This window comes from Rattus norvegicus, chromosome 7 (genome assembly GCF_021556685.1).
Source record: "Rattus norvegicus strain SHRSP/BbbUtx chromosome 7, alternate assembly SHRSP_T2T, whole genome shotgun sequence".
In the NCBI taxonomy this organism is placed as follows: domain Eukaryota; kingdom Metazoa; phylum Chordata; class Mammalia; order Rodentia; family Muridae; genus Rattus; species Rattus norvegicus.
In genome coordinates this window covers 27,472,080-27,487,602 of record NC_141540.1, presented here as the reverse complement: position 1 = coordinate 27,487,602, position 15,523 = coordinate 27,472,080, and the positions used below count along the sequence as shown (strand labels likewise).

General features: G+C 42.5%; 1 protein-coding gene and 1 non-coding gene across 13 annotated transcripts in view; one reads left to right on the top strand and one right to left on the bottom strand.

Moving 5' to 3' along the window:
• Positions 1 to 15,523, top strand: part of Fbxo7 (F-box protein 7) — a 28,303-nt gene that overhangs the window by 11,276 nt on the left and 1,504 nt on the right. For all 12 annotated transcript variants that reach the window (XM_087558462.1, XM_087558454.1, XM_087558455.1 and 9 more), the window contains 4 exons: positions 176 to 259; positions 11,800 to 11,895; positions 13,330 to 13,506; positions 15,486 to 15,523. In XM_087558462.1, the coding sequence (XP_087414588.1) occupies positions 176 to 259; positions 11,800 to 11,895; positions 13,330 to 13,506; positions 15,486 to 15,523 (395 nt within the window). The remainder of the gene's footprint in view (positions 1 to 175; positions 260 to 11,799; positions 11,896 to 13,329; positions 13,507 to 15,485) is intronic.
• Positions 6,204 to 6,307, bottom strand: LOC120093911 (U6 spliceosomal RNA). Its single transcript, XR_015626283.1, has one exon. It is a non-coding gene; the product is annotated as a U6 spliceosomal RNA (small nuclear RNA).

Below are 15,523 nucleotides of genomic sequence, written 5' to 3'. Positions count from 1 at the left end.
CTGACTACCTCATGGCAGGTTTAGCCTTTTGACATTTCTTTGAGAGAAGAATGGGCTCCGAGCAGGCTGTTTGGAATAATGTATTTTAGTGTATGGAGGTGAGGGAAGGCCTGCACTAAAGGGAGGGATTCAGGTAGTGACAATTGCTTTACCATCTTTCTCTGTTTATTTACAGCTACAATAAAAGTCAACGGTGGGATTAAAAATGTGAAGTCAGTGCAGCTGAAGCCAGGAGCCTACGTTCGCAGAGCAGAACCAGGTGCTGTAACCCTGACTTAACTTTTGGAAGGAAGCTCTGAGAGGGTGGCTCGCTGAAAAACAAAGCCTGATCACTTCCGAATAGATTTAAGCAAGTTCCAAAGCAATGTTACCTCTGAGAATCCAGATGTTTACAGCTCAGGGATGTAGCCCAGGGGTAGGGCATTTGCCTAGCATGTACAAACTCTGGGAGTCACCTCTGCACCACAGATGTGGGAGGGGGTGCTGAAGATTTGATTATAGTTTGGAGAATTTGGTTTTTTACAATTCTTGAGGTCTTTGAGCACTAAGTTGTATTCATTCTGTTAAGAACTAACACTTGGGTGTAATCTGTCCCACTGATGGTTGATGAAACTCCTGGTTTCCTGTGTTTATCTTTGGAGATCTTCATACTGTGTGTTTAACAGAGAAGATCTATGCTTCTTACAAGCAATTCAATGTGGGTTTTTTTTTTTTTTCTTGGTTCTTTTTTTTTTTTTTTTCGGAGCTGGGGACCGAACCCAGGGCCTTGCGCTTCCTAGGCAAGCGCTCTACCACTGAGCTAAATCCCCAACCCCGTTTTTTGTTTTTTTTTTTTTGTTTTTTTTAATATTAATAGAGGAAAAACTACTTGAATATTTTAAATATAAGTTTGATGGAAATGCTACTATTTAAGGAGGTTAGAATTTCCCTAAAATTTGGGTTCTTAGTATGACTTTGCCTATATCCCATAAAATTATTAATAGAGGTAAAACAGTCATGTTTCTCTTTTTACTGTTTTTGTTTAAACCTTAACTGTGAGAGACCAGGCAGTCAACAGGAGTGACGGGTGGAGAGAAGAATGAATTATCTTTTTCTTTCTGTTTTGTGCTGGGTGTGTATTGTCCCTTAGTCCTTGTGGTAAAATAGTAAGCGGAGGTTTGAGCAGAGGGGAGGGATGGCACTTACATAGATAGCATCTCCTAGTCAAGCCTGGCTTGATCCAGGCTGCTCCTCTGAAGATATGGTCTTGTGAATTTAGCCCCAGGAAACTGTGGGAAGGAGGAACAGCACAATGTGTTCCTAGAGTGCACTCTAGCTGGACACTCATCCAGATCTTGGCACTAGACCACTCTTTAGTCAGCCTATTTTTTCTTTACTGTCACCCCTTTAAGGACTTCTATCCCCCTTATTTATTCTTTGCCATACAATCAGTCTTTCTTGTGGAATTTCAGTACCACAAATACACTCCATATGTCAATACTGTAACCTTCTTGAGGGTTCAGATTAGTATTCCCTGGGAACCAGATTTTGCCACTGTTGGAGTGATCTTGCCCCTATTGAGAATGTGTGTTAGACTCATAAATCTATAAATGTTCTCTGTCATGGTCAGAGAACTTAGATATGTTTATCTTCATACTAGGTAGGAGCTTGCCATTGGATAAATATTTCATACTTTAGAGCAGGTTTTATGCTCATATTACTAAAGGAAATAGTTCTAGAGAAGGATAAATCATTTCCGTAGAGTGGTTGAGAGAATCATTGGAGTAGATCATCTGACTCTAAGTCTTTTAAAAACAACCTGATCTAGGGGTCTACCTTAGATTCTTGTTCTTTATCTATTAAATATGGAACAAAGAAATGGAAGGGAGGGAGGATGTTCTTTCTCTGGAGAAGTTTATGGACCCTAGTGAAGTGTTTTCCTGGAGTCCTCTTGTGGTAGGCTCACATGGCATGTCAGTTTCATTTTACTGTGACTCATAGTTTAGACCCACGTAGCTCATATTCCTCCTCCAAGTTTCTAGTCAAATACTTACAAGAAGGTTTTATTTTGTTTGTTATGGAATTTAAAGAGAAAGTTTATTGATAATCTGAAGAGCAGTTCTATGAAACTGATTTTTCTCTACATACTCTGTTGTGTCTGTCATTCTTAGACATGAATCAGACACCATATACACATGAAATGCCATGGTGCTTCAACGATGGAAGGAAAGGAAAAATGCCAAAGGAATAACATGATTATTGAGAGGAAAATTTGAGGAAAATTGATTTTCACATTTGAAAAAACGCCTTGAGCCAAATTGAATTTTTCCATTATTTATTTACTTTACATCCCATCCTCTTCTCAGTCCCCCCTCACCAAGCTCTTCCCAACACTTCTCCCTCCCCTTCTCCTCTGAGAAAGGTGAAGCTTCCCTCCCAGCCCCCCAGGTATCACCCCATCCTGGGACATCAAGAAACTGCAGGACTAGATGACCCAGTTAGGGGGATGGGATCCATAGGAGGCAACAGATGATTCAGGACCCTCATAAGGACCAAGCTGCACATCTGCCACATATGGGGTGGGGGTGCTAGGTCCAGCCCATGCTCACTTTTTGGTTGGCGGTTCTGTCTCTTGAGAGCCCCTGAGTGTCCAGGTTGATTGACTCTGTTGGTCTTCCTGTGGAGTCCTGTCCTCTTCAGGTCCCTCAGTCCTTCTCCTAACTGGCTGTGGGTCTCTGCATCTATTAACAATGGCCGCTGAGTGGAGCCTCTCAGAGGACAGCTATGTTGTTTGTAAGCATAACAGTATCTTTAGTAGTATCAGAGACATTAGTTCTTGCCAGGCTCAGTTTGGGCAGTCATTGGTGGACCTTTTCCTCTGTCTCTGCTCTGTCTTTGTCCCCATACATCTTGTGGGCAGGACACATTTTGGGTTGAAGGTTTTGGGGGTGGATTGGTGTCTTTATCTCTCCACTGGGAGTCCTGCCTGGCTTCAGGAGGTAACTGCTTCAGGCTCCATCCCTCATTGTTGGGAGTCTTAGGTACTGTCACCCCCACAGACTCTCTGGAGTCTCCCCTTTCCCGGTCTCTGGCATGTCCTAGAGATGCCCTCCTTGCCTGCTACTGATTTCCATCCTCCCCTCTTATACCTGATCTCGCTGCCACATTCCCCAAACTGACTTTTTAAATTGAAACTGTATTTTTTTCTCATAATAATCCTGATTATAGTTTCTATTCCCTCTACTCCTCCAAGTTCCTCACCTTCCCTCCTGTCTAGATCCACTCCCTTTCTGTCACATTAGAAAAGAACAAACTTCTAAGAGATAACAACCAAACATAACAAAATAGGATGTAGTAAGATGAAGCAAAGCCTTTGCTGTTGAAGTTGGATGTGGCAATCAGAAACAGGAGGAAGAGAGTCCCACGAGCAGGCAGTGGTCAGAGACCACTCGCTCTCAGTCAGGAGTTCTCACATAAGAATACTCAACTAATAGCTGTGATATCTGTGCAGAGGACCTGGAGCAGACCCATGTAAGGCCTGCGCTTGCTGCTTCAGTCTCTAAGCTCATCTGTGCTTTGCTCAGTTGATTCAGAGGGCCTTGCTGTCCTGGTGTCCTCCATCCCCCTGGCTTTTACACTGTTTATGGCTCCTGTTCCACAGGGTTCCTTAAGCTCTGAGGGGAGGCATTTGATGGTGACATCTCATTGAGCTCTCTCTCTTCCCCCGGGTAATGTCTGCCTGTGGGTCTCTGCGTCTGTTCCCATCTGCAGCTGGAAGAAGCTTCCCTGATGATGACTGAATGAGGTGCCGACTTTTGTAACGATAGCTTTAGGAGTCGTTTTAGTGTTACCTTTGTTTGTTTGCTTTTGTTTTTGAGACTACTAGTTTTTGGTGTTACTCTAGGTCTCGGGGCTATCTAGTCTCTGATTCTTGGTTATTTAAACAATGTCAGGTATTGGCTCTGACCCCTTGAGTGGTCCTTAAGTTAGATCAGACATTGGTTGGCTACTGCCACAAGTTTTGTACCACCATTGTCCATTTTTATAATCAGGACAAATTATAGGTCAAAGGTTTGTGACCAGGTTGGTGTTTACATTTCCTTCTCTTTTGGTAGCCTGCAGAGTCCCCTCCTGTACTGTAAACCCTAGAATGTAGAGGTGAACATCTGTCCAGGTAGGCACAGCTCGGTTTCTCCATGTTCAGTGAATTGTGTGGGTGTTGTCCTCAGCAGTGCAGTCCTATTGTCTGTTTTCAGAAAGAACCCATCATCACCTTATGGACACTCTGGGTTGTTCCGGGGTTTTATGGAACACCTTGGCTAACAACTGAGTGCAACCCAGTCTCAATACTGGAAGCCTCCTTTGGTGATGAGACTTGAGACTCCCTATCTAACTCTTAGGGGAACTCATTAGGATCACCTTCATATATTTTAGGAAGTTTCCAATGCACTAGTTTTCATGTCATCCCTCAGATGTCCCTCAGTTTTATCTCTCTTCCTGTATTCTCTCCCTCTACCCGATGTCCCCTCCCTGTACCCACTAGATCCTCCTGTTCTTGTCCCCTGCCTACCTCCATTTTCCTCTCCCAGGGAGATTCATGTGTCTCCCCCTAGACCCTTCCTCTGTACCTAACCTCTCTGAGTCTACTGATTGTAGCTTGGTTATCATTTACTTATGGCTAATATCCATTTATAAATATGTACATATTTCTTTTTCTGGGTCTGAATTACCTCACTCGGGATGATTTTTTTCTAGTTATATCCATTTGCCTGTAAATTTCATGTCATTTTTTAACAGCTTAATAATCATGTGTAAAGGTATGACATTTTCTTTTTCCCCATTAATTTACTTATTTTACATCCCAGTCATAGCTTCCCCTCCCTCCTCCTCTTCCAGTCCACCCTCTCTCCTTCCTTCCCCATCTTCTCCTCCCTTTCTCTTCAACCTGCCTTGGCATAAAACACTGTAGTAGGACTAGGTGCATCTTCTCCCATTGAGGCCAGACAAGGCAGTCCAGTTAAGGGAAAGGAATCCAAAGACAGGCAGCTGAATCAGAGATAGCCCTGGGTCCCAAATGAAGACCAAGCCACACACCTGTTACATATGTATAGGGGCTTAGGTCTGTTTTATACATGCTCTTTGGTTAGTGGCTCAGTCTCTGTGAGCCCATATAGGCCAGGTTAGTTGATTTTGTAGGGTTACTTGTGGTGACCTTGACCTATTAGGCTCCTTCAACCCTTCCTCCCCCTCTTCCACAAGATTCCCCAAGCTCCACCTAATGTTTGGCTGTGGGAGTCTGCATCTGTTTCCATCTGCTGCTGGATGAAACCTCTCAGATGACAGTTATGCTTGGCTCCTGTCTGCAAGCACAGCAGAGTATCATTGACAGTGTGGGGGATGGGCTCTCCCATGGTATGGCTCTCAAGCTGAGTCAGCCATTGGTTGTCTGTCATCGATGTCTGCTCCATCTTTACCCAGCACTTACTGTAGGCAGGACAAATTAAAGGTCAAAGGTTTTGTGGCTGGGTTGGTGTCCCAGTCCCTCCATTGAAAGTCTTGCCTGGCTACAGGAGATGACCTTTTCAGGTTCCTTATCCCCTAGTGCTAGTAGCTTATCTAGGATTACCCTCATAGATTCCTGGGAGTTTCCATTGTTCTAGGAACAGCTAGAAACAGCTCTCCCAAGGATGCCCCCACACGGATTCCAGTTCTCTCTCTCTCCCTGTCCTCCCCACACTTGAACCTCTTCTTTCCTTCTTACCTCTACTCCCACACAGATCCCTCCCTCTCCACCTCCATGTCTACTTTATTTCCCCTTCTCAGTGAGATTCAAGCATCCTTCTTTGGCTCCCCCTTGTCACTTGGCTTCTTTGTGTCTAGGTTATCCTGTACTTTACGGCTAATACCCACTTATCAGTGAGTACATACCATGATGTCTTTCTAGGTCTGGGTTACCTCACTCAGGATGATCTTTTCTAGTTCTATCCATTTGCCTACAAATTCCTTGATGACATTGTTTTTAATAGTTCATTAATATTCCATTGTGTAAATGTTTATTCATTCTCCGGTTGAGGAACATCTGGGTTTCCAGCTTCTGGCTATTACAAATGAAGCTGCTATGAACATGGTAGAGCACATGTCCTTGTGGCATGGTGGGGCAGTTTTTGGGTTTACACACAGGACTGGTATAGCTGAGTTTTGAGTTAGAACTATTCCCAATTTTCAAAAATATGGAATGCTTCACAAATTTGGCTGTCATCCTTGCTTATGGGCCATGCTAATATCTGTAGTGTTCCAATTTTAGTATATATGTTGCTGAAGTAAACACATACCACATTTTCTTTATCTATTTTTTGGCAGAGGAATGTCTAAGTTGTTTCTAATTTCTGGCTCTTACGAATAAAGCTACAGTGAGCACGGGTGAGCAGGTGCCCTGTGGTAGGATAGAGCACCCTTAGGGCATATGCTCAAGAGTGGTGTAACTGGGTCTTGAGGTAGATTGATTGTCAGTTTTCTGAGGAACTGCCATATTGATTTCCATAGTGGCTGTGAAAGTGTGCACTCCCACGGTCATGGAGGAGTGTTCTCCTTGCTCCACACTAGTGAGCTGTCACTAGTGTTACTGATCTTAGCCCTTCTGACAGGTTTAAGATGGATTATCAAAGAAGTTTTGACTTACATTTCCCTGATGGCTAAGAATGTTGAACATTTTTATTATTTTTTTTATTTTATTGGATTTTTAAAAATTTACATTTTAAATGTTATCCCCTTTCCTGGTTTCCCCTCCAGGAACCCACTATTCCATCCCATCTCCCCCTGCTTCTATGAGGGTGCTCCCTCACCCACCCACTGACTCCCCCAAACCTTCCTGCCCCAGCATTCCCCTACGCTGGGGCATCTAGCCTTGACAGGACCAAGGGCCTCTCTCTTCCCAATGATGCCTGACAAGGCCATCCTCTGCTATACCTGCGGCTGGGCCATGGGTCCCCCCATGTGTACTCTTCGTTTGGTGGTTTAGTCCTTGGGAGCTCTGGGAGGTCTGGTTGGTTGATATTGTTGTTGTTCTTAGGGGTTTGCAAACCCCTTCAGCTACTTCAGTCCTTTTGCTAACTCCTCCATTGGGGACCCTGTTCTCAGTTCAGTGGTTGGCTGCGAGCGTCTGGGAGACAGCTATATCAGGCTCCTGTCAGCATGCACTTTTGGCATCAGCAATATTGTCTGGGTTTGGAGACTGTATATGGGATGGATCTGCCAGGTGGGGGAGTCTCTGGATGGCCTTTCCTTCAGTCTCTGCTCCACACATTGTCTCCATATTTCCTCTTGTGAGTATTTTTGTTCCCCTTCTAAGAAGGTCTGAAACATCCACATTTTGGTCTTCCTTCTTCTTGAGCTTCCTGTGGTTTGTGAATTGTATCTTGGGCTAATATTCAATTATCAGTGAGTGTATACCATGTGTGTTCTTTTGCGATTGGGCTACCTCACTCAGGATATTTTCTAGTTCCATTTATTTGCCTAAGAATTTCATGCAGTCATTGGTTTTAATAGCTGAGTACTATTTTGTGTAGATGTACCACATTTTCTGTATCCATTCCTCTGTTGAAGGACATCTGGGTTCTTTCCAGCTTCTGGCTATTATAAATTAGGCTGCTATGAACATAGTGGAGTACGTGTCCTTGTTATATGTTGGAGCATCTTTTGGGTAAATGCCCAGGAATGGTAAAGCTGGGCCCTCAGGTATGTCTATGTTTAGTTTTCTGAGGAACCTTCAGACTGATTTCCAGAGTGGTTGTAACAGCTTGCAGTCCCATCAAAAACGGAGGAGCCAGCATTTGCTGTCACCTGAGTTTTTGATCTTAGCCATTCTGACTGGTGTGAGGTGGAATCTCAGAGTTGTTGTTATTTGCATTTCCCTGATGAAGAATGTTGAACATTTCTTTAGGTGCTTCTCAGCTATTTGGTATTCCTCACCTGAGAATTCTTTGTTTAGCTCTGTTTCCCATTTCTTAATAGGGTTATTTGATTCTCTGGAGTCTAACTTCTTGAGTTCTTTGTATATATTTGATATTACCCCACTATGAGATGTAGGATTGATAAAGATCTTTTCCCAATTTGTTGGTTGCTGTTTTGTCCCATTGACATTGTCCTTTGCCTTACAGAAGCTTTGCAGTTTTATGAAGTCCCATTTGTCGATTCTTGATCTTAGAGCATAAGCCATTTCCTGATCTTTCCAAGACTTTTATCATGAAAGGATGTTGAATTTTGTCATCTGTGTTTTTTTTCTTTGAGTTTTGTCATCTGTGGCTTTTTTTTCTTTGAGTTTGTTTATATAGTGGATTACGTTGATGGATTTCTGTATATTGAACCCATCCCTGTATCCCTGGGATGAAGCCTACTTGATCATAATGGATGATTGTTTTGATGTGTTCTTGGATTCGGTTTGCGAGAATTTTATTGAGTATTTTTGCATTAATATTCATAAGGAAAATTGGTTCGAAGTTCTCTTTGTTGGGTCTTTGTGTGTTTTAGGTTTAAGTGTAATTGTGGCCTCATATAATGACTTGGGTAGTGTTTCCTCTGTTTCTATTTTGTAGAATAGTTTGAAGAGTATTGGTATTAGGTCTTCTTTGAAGGTCTGATAGAATTCTGAACTAAACCCATCTGATCCTGGGCTTTTTTGGTTGGGAGACCTTTAATGACTGCTTCTATTTCTTTAGGGGTTATGGAACTATTTAGATGGTTTATCTGATCCTGATTTAATTTTGGTCCCTGGTATCTGTCTGGAAAATTGTCCATTTCATCCAGATTTTCCAGTTTTGTTGAGTATAGACTTTTGTAGAAGGATCTGATTTTTTGAATTTCCTCAGTTTTCTGTTGTTATGTCTCCCTTTTCATTTCTGATTTTGTTAATTTGGATACACTATCTGTGCCCTTCGATTAGTCTGGCTAAGGGTTTGTCTATCTTGTTGATTTTCTCAAAGAACCAGTTCCTGATTTGTTGATTCTTTGTGTAGTTTTGTTTGTTTGTTTTTGTTTTGTTTCTACTTGGTTGATTTTAGCCCTGAGTTTGATTATTTCCTGCTGTCTACTCCTCTTGGATGTATTTGCTTCTTTTTGTTCTAGAGCTTTCAGGTTTACTTGACAGCTCCTAGTCTGTGCTCTTTCCAGTTTCTTTTTGGAGGCACTCAGAGCTATGAGTTTTCCTTTTAGCATTGCTTTCATTGTGTCCCATAAGTTTGTGTATGTTGTGCCTTCACTTTCATTAAATTCTAAAAAGTCTTTCATTTCTTTCTTTATTTCTTCCTTGACCAAGTTATCATTGAATAGAGCATTGTTCAACTTCCATGTATATGTGGGCTTTCTATCATTTTTTTTTTTTTGTTATTGAAGACCAGTCTTAGTCCGTGGTGATCTGACAGGATGCATGAGATTGTTTCTATCTTCCTGTATCTGTGTATCTTTTGAGGCCTGTTTTGTGACTGATTTTATGGTCATTTTTGGAGAAGGTATCATGAAGTGCTGGGAAGAAGGTATATCCTTTTGTTTTAGGATGAAATGTTCTATAAATATCTGTTACACCCATTTGGGTCATAACTTCTGTTAGTTTCTCTATGTCTCTGTTTAATTTCTGTTTCCATGATCTGTCCATTGATGAGAGTGGGGTGTTGAAATCTCCTACTATTATTGTGTGAGGTGCAATGTGTGATTTGAGCTTTAGTAAGGTTTCTTTTATGAATGTAGGTGCCCTGGCATTTAGGATTGAGAGTTTATCTTGGTGGATTTTTCCTTTGATGAATATGAAGTGTCCATCCTTATATTTTTTGATGAATTTTGGTTGAAAGTTAATTTTATTTTGATATTAGAATGGCAACTCCGGCTTGTTTCTCTGGTCCATTTGCTTGGAAAAAAATTTTTCAGCCTTTGGTTCTGAGGTAGTATGTCTTTGTTACTGAGGTGTGTTTCCTGAAGGCAACAAAATGCTGGGTCCTGTTTACATATCCAATCAGTCTATGTCTTTATTTGGGAATTGAGTCCATTGGTGTTAAGAGGTATTAAGGAAAGGTGATTGTTGCTTTCTATTATTTTTGTTGTTAGAGGTGGAATTTATGTTTGTGTGGCTATCTTCTTTTAGACTTGTTGAAAGATTACTTTCTTGCTTTTTCTGGGGTGTAGTTTCCTTTCTTGTGTTGGAGTTGTTTATTTATTATATCCTTTGTAGGGCTGGATTTGTGTGAAGATACTGTGTGAATTTGGTTTTGTCATGGAATATCTTGTTTTCTCCATCTATATTAATTGAGAGTTTTGCTGGGTATAATAGCCTGGGCTGGCATTTGTGTTCTCTTAGGGTCTTCATGACTTCTGCTCAGAATCTTCTAGCTTTCGTAGTCTTTGTTGAGGAGTCTGGTGTAGTTCTGATAGTCTGCCTTTATATGTTACTTTTAATATTCTTTCTTTGTTTTGTGCATTTGATGTTTTTTGTGATGGGAGGAATTTTCTTTTCTGGTCCAGTCTATTTGGGTTCTGTATGCTTCTTGTATGTTCATGGCCATTTCTTTTTTTTAGGTTAGGGAGGTTTTCTTCTATCATTTTGTTGAAGATATTTACTGGTCCTTTAATTTGGGAATTTTGACTTCCTGGATGTTTTGGCTAGGAGTTTTTTTGGGTTTTTGTATTTTCTTTGACTGTTGTGTCAATGTTTTCTATGGTATCTTCTTCTATCTCTTATTCTGTTGGTAATGCTTGCTTGCATCTATGACTCCTGATCTCTTTCCTATCTCCAACGTTGTCTCCCTTTGTGATTTCTTTATTGTTTCTATTTCCATTTTTAGCTTCTGGATGGTTTTGTTCAATTCCTTCACCTGTATGGTTGTGTTTTCCTGTAATTCTTGAAGGAATTTTTGTGTTTCCTGTTTAAGGGCTTGTACCTCTTAACCTGTGTTTTTCTGTATTCTTTAAGGGAGTTAGTTATGTCCTTCTTAAAGTCTTCTATCATCATCATGAGATATGATTTTAAATCTAAATCTTGTTTTTCTGGTGTGTTGGGGTATTCAGAACTTGCTATAGTGGGAGAACTGGGTTCTGATGACGCCATGCAGCCTTGGTCTCTGTTGCTTATGTTCTTGTACTTGCCTCTTGCCATCTGGTTATCTCTAGTGTTACCTGCCCTTGCTGTCTCTGACTGCAGCCTTTCCTTCTTGTGATCCTGGTTGTGTCAGAATTCCTCAGAGTCCAGCTGCCACTGTGATCCTATGATTCTGGGATCCTGGGATCCTGAGTGTGTCTGATCTCCTAGGAGTCCAGCTTCCTCTGTGATCCTGTGATCCTGGGTGTTTCAGAGCACCTCTGATTCTGAGCATGTTAGAGCACCTGGGAGTTGGGCTTCCTCTGGGTGTTGTAGGAGTGGGTGTAAAGCCAGCGCCCAAGGTCTGCTAGGGCACTGGTTCAGACTGAAAGGAACCTGTGCCCCTGTCTGGGTGAGGGTTACTGTGTCCCTGGATCGTGGGGTGTCCAATATACTCCCCATTTTGAGCCAGTTTTGTGGCCTCCTCACCCGTGATCCTGGACATGTTAGAGGAACTGGGAGTCCGGCTTCCTCTGGGTGCTGTGGGGAGTGGGTACAAAACCAGCACTCAATGTCTGCTCAGGGCATTGGTTCAGAGCGGAAGGATGTGCCTCCTCTTTTAAGGATTTTGGTTTCCCTTCCAGTGTAGGATTTACTCTTGAATATTTAACACTTGGATTTTGTTTAGCAGAACTGGAAGACAGATGCCACTCCAGGTTTTTCTATTTGGTTTTGACTTCTACTTTGTAAAAACACTCTAGGGGAAAGTGCAGCTAAAGTGTACAAAGATCTTAAGAAGCTCTCTCGTCTCTTCAAAGACCAGCTGGTGTACCCTCTTCTGGCTTTCACACGACAAGGTGAGGAGATAGGATAAATTGTTATTGTCGAGTGACTGAAAGGATGGCCAGAGCTCAGTGTTCACATTAACTCTGAGATCTGACTTGTCTTTCTCCCTTCTACTGAAATTCTGCTTTTAAATTACTGCAGTATTCTCTAAGCATTACCCCTTTTTTCTTTGTACATTTATCCAGAACATTTTTCATTGTTTCCTTATCTACAGTGTAGCCCAGGGAGGCCTCTGACTTGTTATGTAGCCCAGACTTTGCCTTGAATTTGTGATCTTCCTGGCTCAGCTTCCCTGCCACACCTGGTCTCCATGGCAGGTTTTGCACTATACCTTAATAGTTGACATGATTTCTTTTCAATGAAAGGCTGTGACTTGAAGGTAAGGAATGTGTCTTGATCAGTTTTGCATTCTCATTTTCTGGCCCATAATAGGCCAGATCAGTAAACAACAGTATATATAACATGTAAAATGAGTGTTTTTCCTTAAATTTCCTATTACATTTATTTATTTATTTGTGTGTGTGTGTGTGTGTGTGTGTGTGTGTGTGTGTGTGTGCGCGCGCGTATGTGGACACGTGCTCACAGCTGCATTTAAGTCACCATACAGGACAGAGGTCAGAGGACAACTGCAAGAATTGGTTCTTTTTTGCATTACATAATCCCAGGGAATTGAGCCCAGGTCAGCCTTAATGACAGGCACCTTTATCTGCTAAGTCATCATTGTTTTTAAAAATGCATCCTAAAAATTAAAAAAAACCACAAACCCACACACTTGTGTGTATGAGTAATTTGCTTGCAGGTATGTGTTCCATGTGTGCTTACAGCGCTGGCCGAGGTCAGAAGAGAGCAGGTGGAACCCTGAAAATGAAGTGAGGGATGGTGGTGGTCCCCATGAGGTGCAGGGAATAGACCTGGGTGCTCTGGAGCTCAGTGCTCTTGACTGCTGAGCCCTCTCTGCAGCTCGACTGTTCCCGCTGTTTGGAAGCAACATTTATTGGGCACGAGATATTTCTACATTGGTGATGTTGAATATTAGTAACTTTGAAGGTAGATTTTACTATATATAATTTATGGATGATGAAATTGTTATTCAGCAAGCTTTATGTTTTTCAGAAGATCCTTTACAAGTCTGGTTTCTCTCATTTGTGTCATGGTGAGGCACTTATTTCTAGTCATATGCATGTGCGTGTGGGTTTGCTTTGGCGGAGTGACCTGCATCGGGAACGTCCATGTCAGCCCAGCCATGGGCTGATTCTCAGAAGAAGTGCTGAGATCCAGTGTGTTGCAGAGAGCACGTCAAGTGACGCTCGAGGGTAGTAGTTCAAAGTACAGTTACAGCGGAAGCTGATAGTCAAGACCCGGCGTCACCTTTTCAGAGAGAAGCGGTGTCAGCTTTTAATGATGCTCTTTACTCAGTAACTCCTGTTGCTGTTTTTCCCATCCAGTGCTGAACCTCCCAGATGTGTTTGGGCTGGTTGTCCTTCCACTGGAGCTGAAACTACGCATCTTCCGACTTCTGGATGTTCATTCCGTCCTGGCTCTGTCTGCAGTCTGCCATGACCTCCTCATTGCATCAAATGACCCACTGCTGTGGAGGTGCTTGTATCTGCGGGATTTTCGAGGTGATTTACATGTTGATGGGAGAAGAACAGGCTCTTGCTGTGGTTGCCATGGTGTTAGTCAGCTGGCTAAAGTTTATACGTATAGTTTTTCCCTTGCTGTTTTATTTTGTTCTGCAGTTCGTTATGAGTGGCTTTTGAGTAAAGAAGCTCTAGGCTTCCTGATGCCACAGCACTATCTGGGCACTCTTCATATTTTCTGCAATACATCCTTGTCGCAATAAGCTATTGTGTCAGGATATAAAATAGAAGACCAGAGAGCATTTTCAGCCTCTGACTTAAATGAGTTGCACATCTGCCCACTGCCTTACTGGACCAGTGTCACCATTGGTATGCTGCTCTGGTGCCCTGTTTGCGGTGGTCACTGTTGCGACTGGGTGGTCACAGCAGCAGTCGTGAGATGCTAGACCTGTGCACCACAGTTTCCAGATCAGGGCCAAAGGAGACTGACTGTGCGCTGCTCTCCACCAGTGCTGACATTCTGGTGTCTTTGAAGCTGGTGTTTAAACTGTAGGGTGGGCCATGAAATGGACTTGATGGGTCGGTTTATAAAACAGGCAAAGAGCAACAAAACTCCATAGAAAATAGGAGTGAGCCATCTGAAGTAGGCACTTACTGAGCTGCACGTACTGTCTGTGCGTTTCCTGTCAGAAACATTCTAGTGAACACGCTGTTAACGTACTACCTCTGGGTAGACTCCACTTTAATAGAATATCATGGAGTCATTTAGTCTTAAAATTGGGTGGTTGTTCTTTAGGAAGTGAGAGTGACCTTGAGCCTTCCTTTTTGTTCTTACATCCCAAACTTAAAGTGTGACTTTGTGATAGTAGGTTACAGTGTGGTACAGTCATAGTTACAAAGAAAGGACAGGTCTGGGATGTGGCTAGAGCGCTCGCCTAGCATATATGGAGTCCTGGTTCCCTCTTCAGCATTGCATAAACTAGGAATGGCGTCTGCCTGTAATCCCAGCATGTGGGAGGCTGAAGCAGGAAGGGTGCTGTAATTCTTAAGTTAGCCTGTGTTCCGAGTAATAACGTGCCTTAAAGACGAGTAATTTAAAAAAAGACACAGTGATCAACGTCCATGGAATAGCTGACAAGAAAGAGCAGACTGAAGTATAGAGTCATACGGGGGAGCACATGCCCTTCATCTCTGCATGTAAATGCCTTTACTCTGTGCTTCATTTCTAACTGTGGGTCACACAGCTCCTTAGTGTAAGCTGCTTTGTGTAAAAATTGTATGGGGCTAGAACAGTGGTTCTCAACCTTCCTAATGTTGCAATCCTTCAACACAGTTCCTTACGTTGTGGTAACCCACCTCATAAATTATTTTTTTGCTACTTTATAACTGTCATTGTGCTACACTGAGTCATAAGATAAATATCTATGCTTTCCAATGGTCTTAGGGGACCCCTGTGAAAGGGTTGTTCAACTCCCCAAGGGGTCATGACCCATAGATTGAGGACCACTGGGCTAGAGCTTTCACTAAGTTCAAAGCTAGTTAATAATTTGTAGAGAAGACATGGTCAGCTTTTTCCTAAACTCATTAGACTGAAGTCGATTGAATCTTTCCTCATTTCATATATTCTAAGTACACTCATAGTAGTTCTTTGTGTGCTCAGACTCTTGGTAACTCACCTATAGAGGACAGTCTGCTCAGTCTGACTTCAGGATGAATGTAGCTATAATCCAGAGAGTTAAGAGGAGCTGTTAGGCCAGGCCAGTGTAACTCACCACGTGGCTTAGCAGCAGCTGGCACAGCTTCATGAGCCTGGGGCAGAAGACGCATGCTGCCCCACAGTGTCCTGAGGGCACTGCTTATGGTCAGGGAGTACATGTGGTCGTGAAGACCAGACCACCGCTTGACTAACTGTAGAAGTAACGGTGCCCAGTGTGTGCACACAGATGCCCCGCGTCTGCACTGTTTGATATTGGGTGCATGAAGTGGTTTGTAATAATTTATTTTCTGTCTTACTTTTTCAGACAGTACTATCAGAGGTCCTGACACAGATTGGAAAGAA